The 24,034-nt window shown below is 43.0% G+C and overlaps 1 protein-coding gene across 1 annotated transcript; it reads left to right on the forward strand.

The window, feature by feature from the left end:
- The first annotated feature begins 140 nt into the window (after positions 1–140).
- LOC139412126 (zinc transporter ZIP1-like) lies at positions 141–13,875 on the forward strand. Its single transcript, XM_071158937.1, has 4 exons — positions 141–513; positions 9,410–9,540; positions 10,278–10,598; positions 12,223–13,875. The coding sequence occupies exons 1-4, from the start codon at positions 399–401 to the stop codon at positions 12,574–12,576; spliced, it is 921 nt and encodes a 306-aa protein (XP_071015038.1). The 5' UTR covers positions 141–398; the 3' UTR covers positions 12,577–13,875.
- Positions 13,876–24,034: the final 10,159 nt, after the last annotated feature.

Below are 24,034 nucleotides of genomic sequence, written 5' to 3' on the forward strand. Positions count from 1 at the left end.
ATGACCTATCCTAACAGCAGGATATTATGCTGGCACACGATGGCGGAAAAGTCATTTTTAAAATGATTTAAAATGCGTTTTAGGTTATTTTTAAGACTCCCTCATTACCATACACGTGTGACGTCATCAGTTGTGCTGCTGACTCCTAGCGCAGTCCTCCAACACGTTGCAGGACAATGTAAACATGTAATGTTAGCTAGTAGGCGCCTAAATAGCTCCTGAAATTGTCTGTGTAACAGGGATGAGTTTTTGAATAGCATAGGTTTTTGTTTTTCCAGTAACGCAAACATGTTGGTATGGCGTATTCATTTTACTGCCCGTTGGTTTACATCGCTATTTTACTAGGCTTATCCCAAAATAGCTTGTTTTGATTCAGCCCGGTATAGTAACAAATCGAGATGGACTACTTGTTACAGGTGAAAATAGGCGCCCTCGTGGGTTTGTTACTCCTGACCGTATTTTTCGGATTTATCCCTGCTCGGATGAAGTGGTTCAGAGAAACCAGTGGGACAGGTACGTTTCAGTAGGCAGCCTACAACACTAGTTGGCTACTATCACGCTGTAACCCCATGCAATTCCACACTTGGGATGTGTTGAGCCAGATGGCTCGTTGCTGAAGCTTCCGTTGCTTGGCGTCCTTTCCTTCAACCTAAACTATTCGGTTTCCCATCAACGAGGCATATCCGATATCTCTAAGAACAATACCTACGATTCGTGTTGAATGTGTCCTTCACTATCAAATAAGCGTTTTAAACAGGTTTTGATCCAGGGTGTACTATATCCCGCCTGTGTGGGCTGCTATGGCATTGGAGTCAATTTATAGGTCACGTGAGAGTAAACTACCAAGTAATCTCCCACTTTTACAGACATGAGTAGGGAGACCTGTATAACGTGTTTTAAACGCGTTTTCGATAGCGAAGCACTCATTCAACCAGACACATCTTAAGTGTTGTTCCTATATATATTGGATATGTATCTGTTGATGGAAACGTTATTTTGGTGAAACCGAATAGTTTAGGTTTGGTTGTTCATGGATGCCTGGGTAGTTGCGGGACGGAGAAAATTACATGCAAGTGTTGTTGCAATGCCTTCATAAACGTGATCAACATCTACTTGTTTGCCAAATCCAATCACGTGTTTGCTGTGAACTAGTGTTTATCTTTGTTTCTTCCTTTGGTTTATAACCGCCAAATGACAATTTATCAAATCAAAATGTGTTTGTCACACAATACTACAGGTACCTTACAGTGAAATGCTTACTTACAAGCCCTTAACCAACAATGCAGTTAAGAAAAATAAGTGGCAAGTATTTACTAAATAAACTGAAACAAATAAATACATGAAAATAACAGATAAAGATCAACAAAACAACATTAACTAGGCTATATACGGTTTTATTGTTGTTACATTTAGCTCAACATTAAATTACTTAACCAATAGGTAGAGCAGCTTGCTATGGAGCGGGCAAGCTATGTACATGCATTTGACAGACTAGTGTAGGGTGTGAGATGCAAATTCAATTTCATGGGTGAGAAGAGCGCTGAGCATAAAGCGCTGGGCATCTTGTTCCTAGGACATGCATTATCTGAGTTAGGCCCACATAATTATACATATGGAGGAGCGGCTTCTATGAAGGAACTTTGAATGTCTTTGAACTTCAGAGAGTTGGCTTAACTAATGTTGCACCAGATCCAGCCCTTGATCATGACTCTGTTCCATTCCATTACACATAACTCCGCCTAGAGTTTGAGAGCTAGACCAGAGCTAGCTAGTTTGCTAACAGAGCGGCACCAGAATTAAAATAAAAACACATCTTACCTTTTTGTCGTTAATAAATCCAATGTGAAACGCGATAAGTATACTATCCTTAACTAGCATTGAAAAAGTTAATCCATTATCTCATAAAAAATCTCCCTAATTTCTGAATCATGGTGTAAAGTCAGTAGCTACAGTAGACTATACTTTGGCGGGAGGGGGAAGGGCATGTAGCCTACAAACACACAAGATTTTCTGCTGGCAGGCAGGCCGACACAAATACATTTGGGTGACAGTGAGGGCTTTGCATAGGCACTTTTTTGTGCGACTGGAGAAATATGCTTGGAACTGATTCCTGCTTACAAGCAGCTCAAACAGGAAGTACCAGTGACACACTCAATACGTAAGTGGTTTGATGAAGCGGATGCTAAGCTACAGGACTGTTTTGATAGCAAAAACTGGAATATGTTCCGTGATTCATCCGATAACATTGAGGAGTCAGTCATCGGCTTCATTAAAAAGTGTATTGACGACATCGTCCTCACAGGGACCGTAGGTACGTATCCCAGTCAGAAGCCATGGAATAAAGGCAACATCCACACTAAGCTAAAGTCTCGAGCTGATGCTTTCAAGGACTGGAACACAAATCGAGAAGCTTACAAGAAATCCTGCTATGCCAGACGTACCATCAAACAGGCAAAGCATCAATACAGGACTAATATTGAATCCTACTACATCGGCTCTGATGCTCGTTGGATGTGGCAGGGCTTGAAAACTATTATGGACTACAAAGGGAAACTCAGCCACGAGCTGCCCAGTGACACAAGCCTACCAGATGAGCTAAATACTTTCTATGCTCGCTTCGATGCAAGCAACACTGAACCAAGAATGAGAACACCAGCTGTTCCGGACAACTTTGTGATCACATTTTCTGTAGCCGATGTGAGTAAGACATTTAAACAGGTCAGCGTTCACATGGCAGGATGGATTACCATGATGCGTACTTAGGACGTGCTGACCAGCATCTTCACTGACATTTTCAACCTTTCCCTGACCCAGTCTGCAATACCCATATGTTCCAAGCAGACCACCATAGTCCCTGTGCCCAAGAACAATAAGGTAACCTGCCTAAATGACTATGCCCCAAAGCACTGACGTCTGTAGCCATGAAGTGCTTTGAAAGGCTGGTCATGGCTTTCATCAACACCATCATCCCAGAAACCCTGGACCCACTCCAATTCCCATACTGCCCCAACAGATCCACAGATGACACAATCTCTATTGCAATCCACACTGCCCTTTCCCACCTGGACAAAAGGAACACCTATGTGAGAATGCTGTTTATTGACTACAGCTAAGCGTTCAACACCTATAGTTCCCTCCAAGCTCATCACTAAACTAAAGACCCTGGGACTGAACACCTACATCTGGATCCTGGACTTCCTGACGGCCCGCTCTCAGATGGTAAGGGTATGCAATAACACATCTGCTACACTGACCCTCAAGACTGGGGCCCTCAGGGGTGCGTGCTTAGTCCAACCCTCACTCCTTGTTCACCCACGACTGCGTGGCCACGCATGACTCCAACACCATCATAAAGTTTGCCGACGCCACAACGGTGGTTGGCCTGATCACCAACGACAATGAAGCAGCCACCCAAGTGACAGATTGTTCTCTGCTCCCGCATGGCAAGTGGTACCGTAGCATCAAATCTGAGACCAAATGACTCCTTAACAGCTTCTACCTCCAAGCCATAAATCTACTCAATGGCTACCCAGATTATTTGCATTGAACCCCTTATTTTTTATATATAACTACTTCTCAGGCAGAGTTCAGTGTGTCAAATCGGAGGGCCTGTTGTCTAGACCTCTTGCAGTCTCAATGGGGGTGCCACAGGGTTCAATTCTCGGGCTGACTCTTTTCTCTGTATACATCAATGATGTCGCTCTTGCTGCTGGTGATTCGCTGATCCACCTCTACGCAGACGACACCATTCTGTATACTTCTGGCCTTCTGGCTGTATACTTTGGACACTATGTTAACACACCTCTAGATGAGCTTCAGTGCCATACAACACTCCTTCCGTGGCCTTCAACTGCTCTTAAATGCAAGCAAAACTAAATGCATGCTCTTCAACCGATCGCTGCCCTCACCTGCCCGCCTGTCTAGCATCACAACTCTGGACGGTTCTGACTTAGAATACGTGGACAACTACAAATACCTAGGTGTCTGGTTAGACTCAACTCTCCATCCAGGCTCACATTAAGCAACTCCAATCCAAAATGAAATCTATAATCGGCTTCCTATTTCGCAACAAAGCCTCCTTCACTCATGCCGCCCAACATACCCTCGTAAAACTGACTATCCTACCGATCCTTGACTTCGGTGATGTCATTTACAAAATAGCCTCCAACACTCTACTCAGCAAATTGGATGAAGTCTGTCACGGTGCCATCCGTTTTGTCACCAAAGCCCCATATACTACCCACCACTGCGACCTGTATGCTCTTGTTGGCTGGCCCTCGCTTCATATTCGTTGCCAAACCCACTGGCTCCAGGTCATCTTAAAGTCTTTGCTGGGTAAAGCCCCGCCTTATCTCAGCTCACTGCTCACCATAGCAGCACCCACCCTGTAGCACACGCTCCAGCAGGTGTATTTCACTGGTCACCCCCAAAGCCAATTCCTCCTTTGGCACCCCTTCCTTCCAGTTCTCTGCTGCCAATGACTGGACAAATTGCAAAAATCACTGAAGCTGGAGACTTATGTCTCCCTCACTAACTTTAAGCATCAGCTGTCAGAGCAGCTTACCGATCATAGCCCACATGTAAATAGCCCACCCAACTACCTCATCCCCATGTTGTTATTTTTTGTTGTTGTTGCTCCTTTGCACCACAGTATCTCTACTTTCACATCTATCACTCCAGTGTTTTAATTGCTAAATTGTAATTATTTTGCCACTATGGCCTATTTATTGCTTTACCTCCCTAATCTTACTCCATGTGCACACACTGTATATAGATTTTTCTATTGTGTTATTGACTGTATGTTTGTTTATCCCATGTGTAACTCTGTGTTTGTCGCACTGCTTTGCTCTATCTTGGCCAGGTTGCAGTTGTAAATGTGAACTTGTTCTCAACTGGCCTACCTGGTTAAATAAAGGTGAAATAAAAAATAGAAACGGCACCGTTTCTGTTCAATTGAATGCAAAAACGTACTGATCACATCCTGTTTGTTCAGCACAGTTTCTGTTCAATTGAACGTTCCAGAAAGTAAAAAAAAAATACTGAACGCAGCCCTGCTTGGAGTCAGAGGTAAATGTATTAGTGCAAACCGTAGCGCAACTTTTTGCAACGGAAACTAATAATACATTTGTATTTGTAGACAGAAATCAAAGGTCTTAATATTGTGAGCAACCATATCATTCTTATTTTTTATTAAAAAGGCCTAAAAACAAGTGTTTCTTATTGGACAAGTTCAGGTTTTAGTTTTAGCCCATTTGCCAAAGTTTGGTTTCTAGTGAATACATCCCTGCTTTTTAACTTTCTCTTTAGGCCCAGTTTTCTCTGTATGTCACCTGCCAATATATATTATACAGTCGTGACCAAAGGGTTTGAGAATGACACAAATCTTAATTTTCACAAAGTGTGCTGCTTCAGTGTCTTTAGATATTTTTGTCAGATGTTACTATGGAATACTGAAGTATAATTACAAGCATTTCATAAGTGTCAAAGGCTTTTATTGACAATTACATGAAGTTGATGCAAAGAGTCAATATTTGCAGTGTTGACCCTTCTTTTTCAAGACCTCTGCAATCCGCCCTGGCATGCTGTCAATTAACTTCTGGGCCACATCCTGACTAATGGCAGCCCATTCTTGCATAATCAATTCTTGGAGATGGTCAGAATTTGTGGGGTTTTGTTTGTCCACCCGCCTCCTTGAGGATTGACCACAAGTTCTCAATGGGATTAAGGTCTGGGGAGCTTCCTGGCCATGGACCCAAAATATTGATGTTTTGTTCCCCGAGCCACTTAGTTATCACTTGTGCCTTTTGGCAAGGTGCTCCATCATGCTGGAAAGGGCATTGTTCGTCACCAAACTGTTCCTGGATGGTTGGGAGAAGTTGCTCTCGGAGGATGTATTGGTACCATTCTTTATTCATGGCTGTGTTCTTAGTCAAAATCGTGAGTGAGCCCACTACCTTGGCTGAGAAGCAACCCCACACATGAATGGTCTCAGGATGCTTTACTGTTGGCATGACACAGGACTGATGGTAGCGCTCACCTTGTCTTCTCCGGACAAGCTTTTATCGGAAAGGGGATTCATCAGAGAAAATGACTTTACCCCAGTCCTCAGCAGTCCAATCACTGTACCTTTTGCAGAAAATCAGTCTGTCCCTGATGTTTTTCCTGGAGAGAAGTGGCTTCTTTGCTGCCCTTCTTGACACCAGGCCATCCTCCAAAAGTCTTCGCCTCACTGTGCGTGCAGATGCAATCACACCTGCCTGCTGCCATTCCTGAGCAAGCTCTGTACTGGTGGTGCCCCGATCCCGCAGCCGAATCAACTATAGGAGACGGTCCTGACGCTTGATGGACTTTCTTGGGTGCCCTGAAGCCGTCTTCACAACAATTGAACCGCTTTCCTTGAAATTCTTGATGATCCGATAATGGTTGATGTAGGTGCAATCTTACTGGCAGCAATGTCTTGGCCCGTGAAGCCCTTTTTGTGCAAAGCAATGATGACGGCACGTGTTTCCTTGCAGATAACCATGATTGGTTAGAGGAAGAACAATGATTCCAAGCACCACCCTCCTTTTGAAGCTTCCAGTATATTTTTTGAACTCAATCAGCATGTCAGAGTGATCTCCAACCTTGTCCTCATCAACACTCACACCTGTGTTAACGAGAGAATCACTGACATGATGTCAGCTGGTCCTTTTGTGGCAGGGCTAAAATACAGTGGAAATGTTTTTGGGGGATTCAGTTAATTTTCATGGCAAAGAGGGACTTTGCAATTAATTGCAATTCATCTGATCACTCTTCATAACATTCTGGAGGGTATGCTAATTGCCCTCATACAAACTGAGCCAGCAGTCTTTGTGAAAATTTATATTTGTGTCATTCTCAAAACTTTTGGCCAAGACTGTACACTATGACTCAGGGCATACCTAAAACAATGAAGGACCATAACGTTTACTGTGATAAGAGACTGTTTAATGTGTGCCTAAATTGTATGGGCCATTCCTATCCCGTACGCACCTGGGGCGGCAGGTAGCCTAGTGGTTAGAGCATTGGACTTGTAACCGAAAGGTTGCAAGATTGAATCCCCGAGCTGACAAGGTAAAAATCTGTCCTTCTGCCCCTGAACAAGGTAGTTTACCCACTGTTCCTAGGCCGTCATTGAAAATAAGAATTTGTTCTTAACTGACTTGCCTAGTTTAATAAAGGTAAAACAAATTAATTTTAAGCCCGCTTTTGTTTTGCTATGGCTGATTTGCAGATGAGTCGTTTTCACTTCTGTCTTTGTGCAATGATTATCTCTGTTGCTTCTCTCTTGTCCTTTAAGCAGATGGTAACATTAGGAGCTATCATGGCCGTTCCATTTCAGTGCTCCCAGAGTGTTTGATTGCACATCACTTCCCGTTTTTTTGTATCAATTAGTGGTATCTTCGTAAAGTGTCTCTTTTCTGACCAGTTTCACAGCTGATTTAGACCCATAAGAAAGATGAAATGATCAGTCATCAGATAATCACACATTATTCATATCATTGCTTATGTCACATTAACTGAAATAAATGTTATAGTTTCCTTGATTCACAACTTAAATTAATCAGACAACTTCTGTCAGGCAGGCATTAACCAATCCTTTGAATGGGTTAGGCAACTCCAGTGTCTGTACGTCAGCAGCAAAGGTAGATAAGACAGAAGTAGAGCCTTTGTAAACGAAAAGTGTGTAATGTAGAGATCTATGGGTCTTTAGCTGAGTCCAGCCAACCGTTTGATACAGGATGCAGTGATGAGTGTCACCTGCAACAAAATGAAGGGCACAATGGTAGATGGCATCCACATGTTTAACAGTAGTAGCAGCTGCTCTTTGGAAGAATATGTCGCCATAATCAAGAACAGATAATAAGGTTAGGATTAAAAAGGTCGACTGAATAATCTGCTTCCTACTGCTTAGAGAAAGGCACGATCTGTTTCTGTAGAAAAAGCCAACTTTGAATCTTAGCTTCTTAACCAGCTCGTCTATGTTTTTTTAAACTTCAAATCCATATCAATCCGAATGCCTAAGTATTTATATGCAGGAGCACATCCGCTTGGAGAACCATCAAATGAGTGAACATATAGTTCATCTGAAAAATTATGAGAGTTTGTATTTCGTTTTGCCTGTATTAAGCACAAGTTTTAAATCCGCAAGGGATTCCTGCATAGCTATAACATCTGACTAGTTTTGTCACAGCCAGATCAATAGTTGGGGCAATAGCATACATAATAGTTTCAGATTGACCAATGGTGTTTATATAAATAGTGAAGAGAACAGGTCCCAAAATCACCCCCTGTGGTAAACCTTTATGCACTTCAAGAAATGTAGTCATGATGGCCTGACTTCTGTCACTAAGATAACCATGAAACGGCGTCAGAGCTCAGGCTCAACATATTCAATAAAATAGCATGATCAACAGTATGAAAAGCTTTTGACAGGTCCACAAACAAAGCAGCACATTTCATTTTAGTGTCTAAAGCATTGACAAGATCATTAACAACTAAAATGGTTGCTGTAATAGTTTTATGCCCAGGCCATTTCTCAAATAAATAGCAAAGTTGTACATTTACAAAGGATTCAAGAATCTTAGACAAGGAATCCTTGTAATTTGATGATAATTATTAGATCACTACAATCCCTTATGGAGTGGCAGCACAAGAGCTGATTTCTATTTTTTTTTAAATATATTTCCTGATAACAATGTTAAATAAAAAAACGACAATGTTGTTGAACCATCCTCAGTTTTCTCCTATCCCAGCCATTAAACTCTGTAACTGTTTTAAAGTCACCATGTTTAAAGTCAACATGGCCTCATATGTTGAAATCCCTGAGCAGTTTCCTTCCTCTCCGGCAACTGAGTTAGGAAGGATTCCTGTATCTTTGTAGTGACTGGGTGTATTGATACACCACCCAAAGTGTAATTAATAACTTCACCATGCTAAAAGGGATATTCAATATCTGATTTTTTATTTTTTTTTATCTACAAATAGGTGCCCTTCTTTGCGAGGCATTGAATAACCTCCCTGGTCTTTTTGTATTTGAAATTCACAGCTTGACTGTGTGGGGTACAGAAATGAGACAGTCATTCAAAAATCATGACTGTCTATTATTGCACACTGTGAGTCCGTGCAACTTTTATGACTTGTAAGCACATTTTTACTCCTGAAGTTATTTATTTAGGCTTAACAAAGGGGTTGACTACTTATTGACTCAAGACATTTCAGCTTTTCGTTTTTTATGAATTTGTAAAAAATAAAACATAATTCCACTTTGACATTATGGGATATTGTCAGTGACACCAAAAAAAATCTAAATTTGTTCTATTTTAAATTCAGGCTGTAACAACAAAATGTGGGAAAAGTCATTAAACAGTAGCATTTTTTGATCATGCAGAAACCCATCGGGTGGTCCTGAGTTTCATCAGCTGTTTTGCCGGAGGCGTCTTCCTGGCTGCCTGTCTGTTGGACATCATCCCAGACTACCTGTCGGACATCAATGCTGAGCTGGACGCACGGAGGGTGGACGTAAGTGTCTTCTGTCTGTCAGCAACATCACAAAGTGTCATTGATGCCTGGCCACTCTCCCATCCCCTTTGTAAAATGACAAAAAGCTATATGATTATCCATGGCACAAACCAATGTATTAAGGGATCGTTACAACAGTTAAACTTTATTTCTACTGTATCTGTAAAACATGGGGAAATGTGCTAGTTAGTGTAGAAGTTATTAATCCACAGGTTCATTACCTGGTGATGTGTTAAGGACTACTTACTTTTATATGAGCAGCTAACCGTTCGCTGCAGCTGTACATAGTCTATTGGTAAATAGCCCACCCATTTTCACCTACCTCATCCCCATACTGTTTTTATTTATTTATTTTTCTGCTCTTTTGCACACCAATATCTCTACCTGTACATAACCATCTGATCATTTATCACTCCAGTGTTAATCTGCATAATTGTAATTATTCGCCTACCTTCTCATGCCTTTTGCACACAATGTATATAGACTCCCCTTTTTTCTACTGTGTTATTGACTTAATTAAGTTAATTGTTTACTCCATGTGTAACTCTGTGTTGTCTGTTCACACTGCTATGCCTTATCTTGGCCAGGTCGCAGTTGCAAATGAGAACTTGTTCTCAACTAGCCTACCTGGTTAAATAAAGGTGAAATAAAAAAATTAATATATATATATATCCCTAATCCTTGGCGTTTATTTAAACAGAACTCTTACTTTCGTTGTTTTCACCTCTCTCAAACAGACCAGCTTCCCCCTCCCAGAGTTCATCATGGCTGCAGGCTTCTTCACTGTGCTAATCGTGGAGAGGATCGCTCTGAACTGCAGACAAGATGCCATGCAAGGGTCAGACCAGGAGAGAGCACCTCTGATGCAGGCCAACGGGCACCGCCATGGGCACGGGCAGGGGAAAGCCTCGTCCACCAACCTGGAGGGTAGTGCCCACCATGTCCACATGGACCTCCAGGCCCACTCCTCCTTTCGCTCGTTCATGCTCTTTTTCTCGCTCTCCCTGCATTCTGTGTTCGAGGGCCTGGCCATCGGGCTGCAGACCACAGACTCAAAGGTAGGTGCTGGAGAGCGAGCTGCACTTAAATAGCACAATAGGTCCATTTGTTTTAGCTCGCCCGGGGCACATATTAAACCATTATGTTGGTCCTAAAAGGGAAATCTCTGCCCACCTGTGGCACTGGGTCAGCTAAAATAAATGCACCCATACATTTAAAATGCATGCCAATAATTAATACATTCGAGAGTGCCCATCCTTGCAATTTAAAAGGCCGTTCAATTTCAATTCTGCGTAATGTAACAGCAGTTCATAAACAATACAATGGGAAAGTTGAAATGCTTCAGTTTGCTGCCATATGACTGGATTCACATTTGTCTCCAACGATTTATAAGGTAAAATATATCTAAAACACCTGCCATATTTAGAATTCCCAAATAAGTTACTGATTTACTTAGCTCTCGTCAAGTTGTAAATTACAGTGCGGGGAGTATGGTGTTAGGGGGGGGGGAATGAAGTAGATATTTCTAACCCGTGCTTTTCATGTGATGTGCTCTTCGACTTTATCTTCACAGACCGTTCTCCTTTTCACTGTATTGTCCTTTGTTGGTATTCAGGGCAGTCTCTTTCCATCACAAAAGCACAGTGAAGGTTGTTGCTGTGCTTAGAAGGGGAAAGCCCTAGGACAACTCTTTCCAATCACCCATAGTGTCAGGAGGTTTAGAGTTTCTTGTTCATTTATACAATGTAGAGAGGCAGTGAGAGACATGCCTTATTTCCATGCACTTTCGCCCACATCCTCAGTATAACATCGCTCACACAGCATGCACCATGTCAGCGGATTCTAATGGCAAAAGGTTCTGAGATATTTTACCAAAAGTCAATACACTATAAAGACATGCACGTTTCTGACACATTGATTGACGTGAGCACTCACTGTGGTAGAAAGAAGAGGAGTGGGAAAGACAGGAATGTAACTTTTAACTGGTAAAGGGACATTACATTCAAATCAAAAGTTGTCACATGTTTTCAGATCTCAAACATAGTCTGATGTCATGTCCACATCCTATGTAATTGGTTGTGTAGATCCAGCTATAGCCTCAACCCCAAATAAATGGAAAAGAGCAGCACAGGGAATCTGGAAATTATCTTTTTTCCATTTATTTGGGATTGTGGACTATAGAAGGGTCGTATTCATTTGTACACACCGTAGCAAAAATATTTTGCATTGTCGCAAAAAACTAAATATAGCGAAAGCAAAAACAAGTGTTTCTTATTGGACAAATTCAGGTAGGTCCCTCCCTGTTTTGGCCCGTTTGTTTCGTAGTGAATATGACCCTGGATCTACAAAACAGATGGCCTGGTACGCAAACTTAATTTGATATTAGACTACTTTGAGGTCTGAAAACATCTGACTACTTTGGAGTATAATGTGCTTTTTAAACCGCTTTCCCTAGTTGATCAAAGACCCTTATCTGGCTTGAAGTGACAGATCTATTTCGGCTAACCTGTTAATAGACTTTTCAAAGAATTATAAATGAGAGATGTGTAATTTATATACCAGTCATTTCTACAGCTTGTGTTGATCTTATACAGCTGTCTTCATCTTACTGCGATGATGAAAGAGAAAGGATGTAGGAGAGGAATTTAACCTCTAATCTCGTTTTCTCTCCATCCTATCCAGGTATTAGAGATCTGCATCGCCATTGTGGTCCACAAAAGCATCATCGTGTTCAGCCTGTCGGTGAAGCTGGTGCAGAGCGCGGTCCCGCCCATGTGGGTTGCGGCCTACGTGGGCGTCTTCGCCATGATGTCTCCGCTGGGCATTGGAGTGGGCATCGGGGTTATCGAGGCTCAGCTGGCGGCAGGCGCTCTGATCCAGGTCATCCTGGAGGGGCTGGCGGCCGGGACCTTTATTTACATCACCTTCATGGAGATCCTGCCTCACGAGCTGAACTCCCCGGAGAACCAGCTGCTCAAGGTGTTCTTCATCCTGTTGGGCTTCAGCGTCATGGCGGGCCTCACCTTCCTGAGCTGAGAGGACGTCACCCACTGGAGCAACTGACCTTGCAGGAATATGGGTGTGGCTCATATGAATCACGGGACTTGATGTTCTGTACTAGGGTCGCCATAATGGGAGATGTCTCAGGGAGAAGGGAAACATAAAAACGGTCCCGTTTTACTGCAAGGTTGATGCAGGGGAGATTACAGTGCCCGTGTCTGGCTGTGCCACTTTTATTTGAGGGTCACAGCTGTCCTTACTCAGTATTTTTGTTTTTAAGGGTGATTGACACTCATTGGTATTTTTTATCCTGCTTTTAGCATAGATTTTAATTTCACAGCCAAGGATGGTAAGACAGTTTTTTTTTTATTTAAGAACTTTTAATGATTTCAAATAGATTATATTTAGTTAAGTAATACTTTTTAATTTGGTTGTTTTAGCACTGGAAAAATAATAAGCACACAGAATGTGGCAATATTAGTTGTTTATCCTGTGGCATACATACCAGTGGTTATCTTAAAAATAAAAAAAAGTATATTTTCTTTTAACAATCGCTGTTTGTAACATTTTTCACATAACTGAAGATCACAGAAAAAAGTGCTGTTCATACTGACATCGTGATTGCCTGGTCCCTTTGGCAAATGACAGGTGTGGCAAGGAGTGGAATGTTAGCTAAAAAGACTTGTATCCAGACTAACATGATATCTCTTAATAGTCAAATTAATCCGTCACATCAATATCTCATTATGTATACAGGTTAAAATGTCAATTGCATCATGTTTATACTTTTGGATGTGTGCCCACAGTTAAGTTGTGAGCCTCCACAGTTAAATTGAAGTATTAAATGTTTTATCGCCATTGTGGAACTAATTGTTTTCACCTTGGGAACTATACCATGCCTTACAAATAAAGATTGTTTTATTGTCACACAGCGGATAGATGCAGTGAAATGTGTTTTACAGGGTCAGCCATAGTAGTACGGTGCCCCTGGAGCAAATTTGGGTTAAGTGCCTTGCTCAAGGGCACAGCAACAGATTGCAACAGATAATTTTTTTATAAGACAAACCATTGTGACCAACATGTTAAAGAGAAATTGTTATTTTAACATGTGCTGAAGTTGAACTTCTTAACCTGTGTTTTCCTGACTCGGTTCCTCGTTGTGTTGATAGTTTCCCTACCCCAGCCATGAGTCATGTTTCTGTTGTGTAATCAAGTTTCAAATTTATAACAACACTATCTCAAGTGGCGCTCAGCTTCCTCTTACTCCTCCATTCTCCTCTCTGACACTGTTGCAGTAAAATAATGATTAAACAAGTTGGCTATGATTTGTTTAAAGTGTGTGTGTCTATTGTGAATGCTTTTGCAATATGCACTCTCATCACGATTACCAACAGAAGCATGATGGGGTTTTATTTTTAGGAGGTGGGTAGGCTGCAAGGGTTGAGATTGTGATGTTCTGCCTGTAACTTGTGTCCTGAAATGACTGTGGATGGTCTGACTTTAATTGGGCTGTCTGTAAACACAGTGTCCCCAAACCTATGTACTAGATATAAACTAGTGTAAACTAAAAAAGAAACGTCCTCTCACGGTCAACTGCGTTTATTTTCAGCAAACTTAATGTGTAAATATTTGTATGAAAATAAGATTCAACAACTGAGACAAACTGAACAAGTTCCACAGACATGTGACTAACAGAAGTGGAATAATATGTCCCTGAATAAAGGGGGGTCAAAATAAAAACTAACAGTCAGTATCTGGTGTGGCCACCAGATGCATTAAGTACTGCAGTGCATCTCCTCATGGTCTGCACCAGATTTGCCAGTTTTTGCTGTGAGATGTTACCCCACTCTTCCACTAAGGCACCTGCAAGTTCCCGGACATTTCTGGGGGAAATGGCCCTAGCCCTCACCCTTCGATCCAACAGGTCCGAGACGTGCTCAATGGGATTGAGATGCGGGCTCTTCGCTGGCCATGGCAGAGCACTGACATTCCTGTCTAGCAGGAAATCACGCACAGAACAAGCAGTATGGCTGGTGGCATTGTCATGATGGAGGGTCATATCAGGATGAGCCTGCAGAGGGAGGAGGATGTCTTCCCTGTAACGTACAGCGTTGAGATTGCCTGCAATGACAACAAGCTCAGTCCGATGATGCTGTGACACACTGCCCTAGACCATGACGGACCTTCTCCAGAGTACAGGCCTCAGTGTAACGCTCATTTCTTCAACAATAAACGCGAATCACCCCTGGTGAGACAAAACCACGACTCGTCAGTGAAGAGCACTTTTTGCCAGTCCTGTCTGGTCCAGAAGGCGGTGGGTTTGTGCCCATAGGTGACGTTGTTGCCGGTGATGTCTGGTGAGGACCTGCCTTACAACAGGCCTACAAGCCCTCAGTCCTGCCTCTCTCCGCCTATTGCTGACAGTCTGAGCACTGATGGAGGGAGTGTGCGTTCCTTGTGTAACTCGGGCAGTTGTTGTTGCCATCCTGTACCTGTCCCGCATGTGTGATGTTCGGATGTACCGATCATGTGCAGGTGTTGTTACACGTGGTCTGCCACTGCGAGGATGATCAGCTGTCCGTCCTGTCTCCCTGTAGCGCTGTCTTAGGCGTCTCACAGTACGGACATTGCAATTTATTGCCCTGGCCACATCTTCAGTCCTCATGCCTCCTTGCAGCATGCCTAAGGCATGTTCACGGAGATGAGCAGGGACCCTGGGCATGTTTCTTTTGGTGTTTTTCAGTAGAAAGGCCTCTTTAGTGTCCTAAGTTTTCATAACTGTGACCTTAATAGCCTACCGTCTGTAAGCTGTTAGTGTCTTAATGACCGTTCCACAGGTGCATGTTCATTAATTGTTTATGGTTCATTGAACAAGCATGGGAAACAGTGTTTAAACCCTTTACAACGAAGATCTGTGAAGTTATTTGGATTTTTACTAATTATCTTTGAAAGACAGGGTCCTGAAAAGGGCCTTTTATTTTTTTGCTGAGTTTAGTTACGTAGGTAGGTATAGTGTAGAACAGGAGGCTGGTGGTACCTTAATTGGGGAGAACAGGCTTGTGGTAATGGCTGGTGTGGAATAGTATCCAACACATGGTTTTCATGTGTTTGATGCCATTCCATTTGCTCTATTCCAGCCATTATTATGAGCCGTTCTCCCCTCAGCAGCCTCCTGTGCAGTGTAGCTACACATTGTTACATTACCTACAATTGAAGCAGTTTGTGGGATGAATCATTTCAAGGGTTTGCAAACAGATGTGACATTTTGATAATAGTAATAAAATAACAGAGGGATGACTGAGTAATAAAACAATGTGAATAACTGCGTGATAAAATGGTAATCTTGGGTAATGAGGTTGAGTTTGTTTACAGATCGCATGCATATACAATTTTAAATGTGTAATTAGACTACACAATTCACAAACAGGTGTAAGTTAAGTACTATATAACAGTGTAACTGTAGTTACATTAGACCTGCCTGTCTGTGCTTACAACTACAATGTCTACTGATTGGATTTTTTCTCTATAGTGTAATTTCTAGTGGAGCATTAGCCATAATTTCAATGAGTTGATTAAAAGTATTGGGTTTATTACTGTGCCATTTGTGCCACTAGGTGGGAGTATTGGTTACTGATATGTCCACACTGCATCTCCATCTTTTGGCTGTTGACTTGTACTGCAGAAGCAGAGAGCCTGGGCGTCACCATGCCAAGCCTACTCACCCGCAAACATTCCATGACCATAACATTGTCACTTGCTTTCTTCTTAACTGTCTTTGAACTTTTCAAATAAAATTTATTTATATAGCCCTTCGTACATCAGCTGATACCTCAAAATGCTGTACAGAAACCCAGCCTAAAACCCCAAACAGCAAGCAATGCAGGTGTTGAAGCACGTTGGCTAGGAAAAACTCCCTAGAAAGGCCAAAACCTAGGAAGAAACCTAGAGAGGAACCAGGCTATGAGGGGTGGCCAGTCCTCTTCTGACTGTGCTGGGTGGAGATTATAACAGGACATGGCCAAGATGTTCAAATGTTCATAAATTACCAGCATGGTCAAATAATAGGTCTGGGACAGGTAGCACGTCCGATGAACAGGTCAGGTTTCCATAGCCACAGGCAGAACAGTTGAAACTGGAGCAGAAGCACGGCCAGGTGGACTGGGGACAGTAGTCCTGAGGCATGGTCCTAGGGCTCAGGTCCTCCGAGAGAGAGAAAGAAAGAGAGGAAGAGATAATTAGAGAACATACTTAAATTCACACAGGACACCGGATAAGACAGGAGAAGTACTCCAGATATAACAAACTGACCCTAGCCCCCCGACACATAAACTACTGCAGCATAAATACTGGAGGCTGAGACAGGAGGGGTCAGGAGATACTGTGGCCCCATCCGATGATACCCCGGACAGGGCCAAACAGGAAGGATATAACCCCACCCACTTTGCCAAAGCACAGCCCCCACACCACTAGAGGGATATCTTCAACCACCAATATACCATCCTGAGACAAGGCTGAGTATAGCCCACAACTTTTGGTGCCAACATGGCATCTGTGACAGTTCCCTACTCCTTAAAACAAAGTTGCCAAATTATGCATGGCCTGAGTAGTTTTTCTTCGGATGAATGTAATTCTTATTTAATGTCTGAACTTGACCTCAATCCTTTCCCCCCTGTACATCTCACGTGTCATTGACAGGCCGTCATCAATATTTTTGGAAGATGATTATGGGCCGGTTTTGATTAAAACCGTTTATTCACTAAACCCCAAACCTCAACTGAATTATGTGGAAATTGACTAAGTTTGAGGTGACTAAACTGCTTGGAGTAACCCTGGATTGTAAACTGTCATGGTCAAAACATGTTGATACAACAGTAGCTAAGATGGGGAGAAGTCTGTCCATAATTAAGCTGCAACACTATCAACAAGGCAGGTCCTACAAGCCCTAGTTTTGCCAAATCTGGACTACTGTTCAGTCGTGTGGTAAGGTGCCACAAAGAGAGACTTAGGAAAATTACAATTAGCTCAGAATAGGGCAGCACGGCTACAATTGGCTCAGAACAGGGCAGCACGGCTACAATTGGCTCAGAATAGGGCAGCACGGCTACAATTGGCTCAGAATAGGGCAGCACGGCTACAATTGGCTCAGAACAGGGCAGCACGGCTACAATTGGCTCAGAACAGGGCAGCACGGCTACAATTGGCTCAGAACAGGGCAGCACGGCTACAATTGGCTCAGAACAGGGCAGCACGGCTACAATTGGCTCAGAATAGGGCAGCACGGCTACAATTGGCTCAGAACAGGGCAGCACCGCTGGCCCTTAAATGTACACGGAGAGCTAACATTAACGATATGCATGTCAATCTCTCATGGCTCAAAGTGGAGGAGAGATTGACTTCATCACTATATGTAAGTGTTGACAAGCTGAATGTACCGAGCTGTCTGTTTAAACTACTAGCACACAGCTTGGGCACCCATTCATACCCCACAAGACAGGTCACCAGAGGTCTCTTCACAGTCCCCAAGTCCAGAACAGACTATGGGAGGCTTACAATACTACATAGAGCCATGACCACATGGAACTCTATTCCACATCAAGTAACTGATGCAAGCAGTAGAAACAGATCATTAAAAATATATAAAAATACACCTTGTGGAAGAGTAGCTGCTGCCTTCACAGCTGCTAATGGGGATCCCTAATCAATTCAAATCTGTGTCTGGGAAACCGACCCATTATGTGAACAAACAATATAGATCTTAGGCCATGTAGCTCCTGAGAGTATATACAAGCTGCTTAAGACCCTGTGATGAAATGTGTTGGCATTTGGATTATTTCTCGAAATGTATATACTACAATGATAAGGGCTAAAACATTCCAGTCTCTTTCAAACACGAGTATTGAAATTAACCCCTGGCCTGAACCTGCTCCTTTCTTTACTCTGTTACAAAGTGGTGGCTGATTCTTTATATGGTTTCTTAATGCATAGTCTGACTTATTGTCTTCATGACATTCCTGGTCCCCTTCAGTTCTTTTCTCTATACTATACCAGAGGTGAAAACATGCCCATCCATAGCTGTTCCCGATATCATAGACAGGCACATTGTTGGCCCTACAGTTTGTTTGAGGGACAAAAACGGTGACGATTCATGAGAAGCCACTAATGAGGCGAGCTAACACAGAGACAATGGTGATGAGTACAATGGACCTGCCAGGCCTAGAAGAGGTTTTCGAGGGGCCCGGACCACAGCGTTGTCTCAGCTCAGCAGAGCAGCAGGGCATCTGGTGTGGGATGGACGCTAACTAACGCCATTCACCCACAGCTCATTAACCCTCCACCTCTTGTTCAGCTTTGGGTCTCTCCACAGAAGAGAGTAGGGTGAAGAGAAATCTCTCTCTCACACAAACCCACATTCACACCCACCATAACACACACTTTTGAAGCAATACCCAGAATGAGCCGTACAATTGTGGCTAAAGAGCCATACATATTTCCCCTCAGATGCCCTCTACTGTACCTGCCCGCCTCTGAGTTTTTAACTAATGGGAGGTGAATGGAGAAACTCATTGTTCATCAATTACAGTTGACCTCTCATCTGGCTAACATCAGTTTAGGAGCTTTGCTGTTACATTGAGTGCTTTTCCCGGCGAAGCGGTCATCTTGTTAGCAACATTAGTACCAGGAAAAGGTCATCGTGGAGAGTGAAAGTGATTTTTGATTACTGTAGGTGTAAATTATGTCACAGCACAAATAGGGATTAACACTCAACCTAAGAAAGGCAAAGCCATAAAAAATAAATTATTGGAATGTACATGGTGTAGTTAAAAATAATGGCTATCTTCCTTCGTGCACCATTAACCTTGATTTGAGATTGTACTTTATGTTCTGAATGCTGATTATATGTGCAGCCTTGGTAGTTGTAGTGCAAGATGCAGATGATTAAATTCCGAACCTGCCTGGTTACTAAATGGATCTCAGAGAGAGGACTATTAGCATTACTCACAGGCAGGGCTGGGCGGTATACCGTATTTTACCATATACAGGTGTTGATGCACGGACTGGTTTGGGGTTTTACTTTACCTTCTATAGCGGTATATGAACGTTTGGTTTGTTAAATGTGAGACACCGTGTGTAACGTCCATTTTGCAGACCTAGCCCTGCCCCCTGTCATTCATTCAAGGAGCGCATTTGTTGTTCCTCAACCATGAGACATTTGCGTTCAGTCTGCATGGTCAATGCAGCACATGCGACAATGTTGATGAAAACTATGCTGTTTTCACTTTGCTTATGAATATAAATCCACTAGCATTCCATAATGAATAAACTATTATTTTTTGTTTCTTACATCTGCAAACAGCTAGTATGTGTTTTCTTAGCAAGTTAGGTCTAAGTCTTGTTAGCTGCTAATCGCTACTGCTAATCGACAGCTAGATAATAAATTAGTCAGAGCGAGCTTAATTAGCTATACAGCATGATAATACCAGTGATGATGTAGACCTAAATCAGCATGTTGTTTGTTCAACAGTATCTTCAAAATCAAAGAGGAATATGTGAAGAAAGAATATGTTAGCTACATTAAGTAGTTAAAGAGGAAACATTAAATGTAGCCAAAGATTATAGGGTCCCCTATGAAACACTTATCAACACTTTGGTTCCTGCCCTGTCACAATAACTCCTCCCTGGTATTTTAATTCATTGCCATGTCAAACAACACTGTATTCAAAGTGTATTCAAAGTGTACACTGTATTCACTGTATCCAAACTATATATTAGAATAATAATTATATTTCCATGATTCCAACTGTTCACCCAAGTCAAATCAAAATTGCAACATTGGATAAAAAAACAAGACCTAGATTGTTTGCCCGTATCGTGCAGCCCCACATGGAAGTGTGGAAATTATTTTAAATGAGTGCAGTAAATGCAGAAATTGATAAAAAATATATTTGGGGTTGAAGTGAACAGTATAAAACAATCAGAATGGAGAAAGACCAATTGAAATCACTTAGAATGGGGGCCACCTGGGTGGCACAGCGGTCTAAGGCACTGCATTACTATACACCCGGGTTCAATCCCAGGCTGTGTCATAACCGGCCGTGACCAGGCGGTGCACAATTGGCCCAGCATCGTCCGGGTAAGAGGACGGTTTGGCCGGGGGGGACTCCCTGTGGTGGGCCAGGTGCCTGCAGGCTGACTCTGGTCGCCAGGTTAAATAGTGTTTCCTCTGACACATTGGTGCAGGCGGGTGTTAAGGAGCGTGGTTTGGCGGGTCCTGTTTCGGAGGATGCATGACTTGACCTTCGCCGAGCCCGTTGCAGAGTTGCATTGATGAGACAAGATTGAAATTGGATATCACCAAATTGGGGAGAAAAAGGTTTTGTAAAAAATGTATGTGTTGCCACCCTATTTTTATTATTCAGAAACATAGAAACATAAAATACAGCCAAATACCATCATACCATCCAATTTTCTTAAAATACAGTGCTATGATATGTTGGCCATTATCGCACAGCACTACTCACAAGTCACTACCATCAGCTGTGACTTGGTTAATATGGTTGGAGTAGTTTGAAGTTACTCTCTCGTGGATACCTAATCCATCATCTGTTTCCAAAACAAAAACCGTTTTCAAGCAGGGAATGTGTTGTTGGGAATGTGCAGGGTGAACTAAGGGATTTGTGGTTCAGTCACTGTGGTTCCATCCCAATAATATCTCCATCCTCCTGAAGTGGTCACTTGTTCAGAACTCATTAGTAATTTTCTTTCAAATCCATGAAGGGATGTGAACAAGTGCACACTTTGGGAAAAAGTTTATGGTGGTCTGCCCTCATATTGTTAGTCAACTCTGGTTAGCCTCCTACATGACAGCACTGTACAGCCATAACATCACTTGTTATGGCTGGATGAAGCATTGTTATGAAGCATTTCAAGGTCCTAGAGTGGCCTAGCCAGTCTACAGATCTCAACCCCATAGAAAATCTTTGGAGGGAGTTGAACGTCCGTGTTGCCCAGCAACAGCCCCTAAACATCACTGCTCTAGAGGAGATCTGCCTGGAGGAATGGGCCAAAATACCAGCAACAGTGTGTGAAAACCTTGTGAAGACTTACAGAAAACGTTTGACCTCTGTCATTGCCAACAAAGGGTATATAACAAAGTATTGAGATAAACTTTTGTGATTGACCAAATACTTATTTTCCACCATAATTTGCAAATAAATTCATTAAAAATCCTACAATGTGATTTTCTGGATTTTTTTTCCATTTTGTCTGTCATAGTTGAAGTGTACCTATGATGACAATTACAGGCCTCTCTCATCTTTTTAAGTGGGAGAACTTGCACAATTGATGGCTGACTAAATACTTTTTTGCCCCACTGTACATCTGACATATTGCATTTGTTTACAATATGGCTGGCTTTTTGGCCTTTCGTATGGTCACTGAGGCACTGACCCACACTCCTTACATGTCTATATGCGAAGTCTGGTTAAGGAGTCACACGCCAGGGTTGTGGGAAGAAGCAGGGAGGGTGTTAAGGATGGCCTTTTTTTTGAATGAATAAAATAAATACGATTTCAGATATCAAGTTTCAATAGCTCATAAACAAAGCTTTAACCTGCTAAATTGATATATTCTGAATCAGTGGAGGATGAAGAAAAATCCATGCTTTTAAATAAACAAATTGAGAAAGGGCCAATCCCTGAATCCCAAATCAACCCCTAGCCCTTACTCCCTGTGCATTTGTGTAGACCTGAGCAGGTTGGTGTAAGCAACATGGTGACAATTCTACCTGGCCTATCAGAGGGCAATAACACATTTATATCTGAACTTTCAAAAACGTTGTGTTCTGCTGAATGCGCCCCTGATCTACTTGTAACCTGTGTGTTTTCTTTCTGCATCCTTCTATGTCTCTGTCTCCCCTGTTCCCTTTAACGCTGCTCCTGTTCTCCAGGATCTAGGAGTTCTGCCATGCTCCGAGAAGCCTGCCGTATCCTTCCCCAGACCTGGATCCACCTGATGTCCTCTTGGTGTTCTGCCAAGATCTGTGATCCCACTTTTCATTACGTTATCTTCAGCTGCTGTTATTGTCGTCTAATCTGCTAAAATGAACTGTGCTTGCAATATCATCGTGGGCACAGTGAAAAACACAGATGCACTTCTTCAAGTCCCCCATCCAAGACTGGCTGCCCGTCGAGGGAAAAAGACATGCAGAATCACCTATAGCACCGACCTCATCTCTATCCAACATGATATCTTAGGAAAACATTATCCTGTCATAGATGTCAATTGGCCATGCTCCAATGTTTGTTATTGTTAAACTCACTAACTGCACCTGCTTCCTGACTCCCTGTGTCTATGTTACAGAATACTACCTCTACAAATGGATACAGCAGTTAACCAAGACATCTCCCAGATGGTCTGCGAACAGGGACACTTACTTTGTCAACACCATGACCAGCTGGCTCATTTGGGAACGGCTATGGATGAGGTCCTCTGCGTTTTTCAACAAGTCGACATTACTCAAGGGGAGTTATCTCCAAACAACAGAAGATTCTCTACCACAAGTCAACCCAGCGAGCCAGTACTGCAGCCCATCCAGCGGTCCGTCCTGGTCAGCGATGCCCGATTGTCCCTCCCGGACAAATATGATGGAACTCCATTTAAATATTATTCCAGTGCTCCCTCTATTTCACTCATCAGATGGGAACCCCCACCATTGAGAGGTCCAAGGTTGCCACGGATATTTCTCTGCAGACTGGATGGGTGTTGGGGTGGGCCACGGCCATCTGGGAGAAAGGAGAAGAAGAGCTGGGTTCCTATGAGTGGTTCATGGCTCTGTTCAGGGAGGTCTTCGACCATCCACCAGAGGGCAGAAAGGGGGGTGAGCGCCTACTCCAACTATGGCAGGATGGTCTGACTACGGTGGAGTACGCGCTCACCTTTCGGACAGTGGTAGCATCCAGCAGATGGAATGAGCCGCCGTTCCGCACTCTGTTCAGAAGAGGATTGCGTGAAGAGGTCCAGAAGGAGTTGGCGTGCCGAGACGACAACCTATCCTTGGATGGCCGCATTGCGATGACCATCTGTTAAGGATAACCTTCTTTGGGAGCGTCGGTACCCCCATCGCCTGAACCCATGGAAGTGGGGGACACACATCTCTCCTTGGCTGAGCGACACCGTCATAGACAGCTGGGGCTTTGCCCTTATTGCAGACAGGAGGGGCACCAGCTTCAATAGTGTCCGGGAACATTCTAAATGGGATTCCACGGGAGCAGAGGGACAGCCATGTGATCATCCGTCTCCTGGGTTAGGCGTAAGTATTTCATCATCACTTTCCGCCAAACCTTTCCTAGTAACGATTTCACTGGCTGGCTGTCCTTCATGTTTTGTTTCTACAGCTCTAGTGGACTCCGGTGCTGTGGGGAATTTTATTGACCAGGCCCTTGCCTCCTCCCTTAACATCACCTCATACCCGCTACCCTCACTTTATCCTGTTCAA

The sequence above is a fragment of the Oncorhynchus clarkii genome, chromosome 6 (genome assembly GCF_045791955.1).
Source record: "Oncorhynchus clarkii lewisi isolate Uvic-CL-2024 chromosome 6, UVic_Ocla_1.0, whole genome shotgun sequence".
Lineage (NCBI taxonomy): Eukaryota > Metazoa > Chordata > Actinopteri > Salmoniformes > Salmonidae > Oncorhynchus > Oncorhynchus clarkii.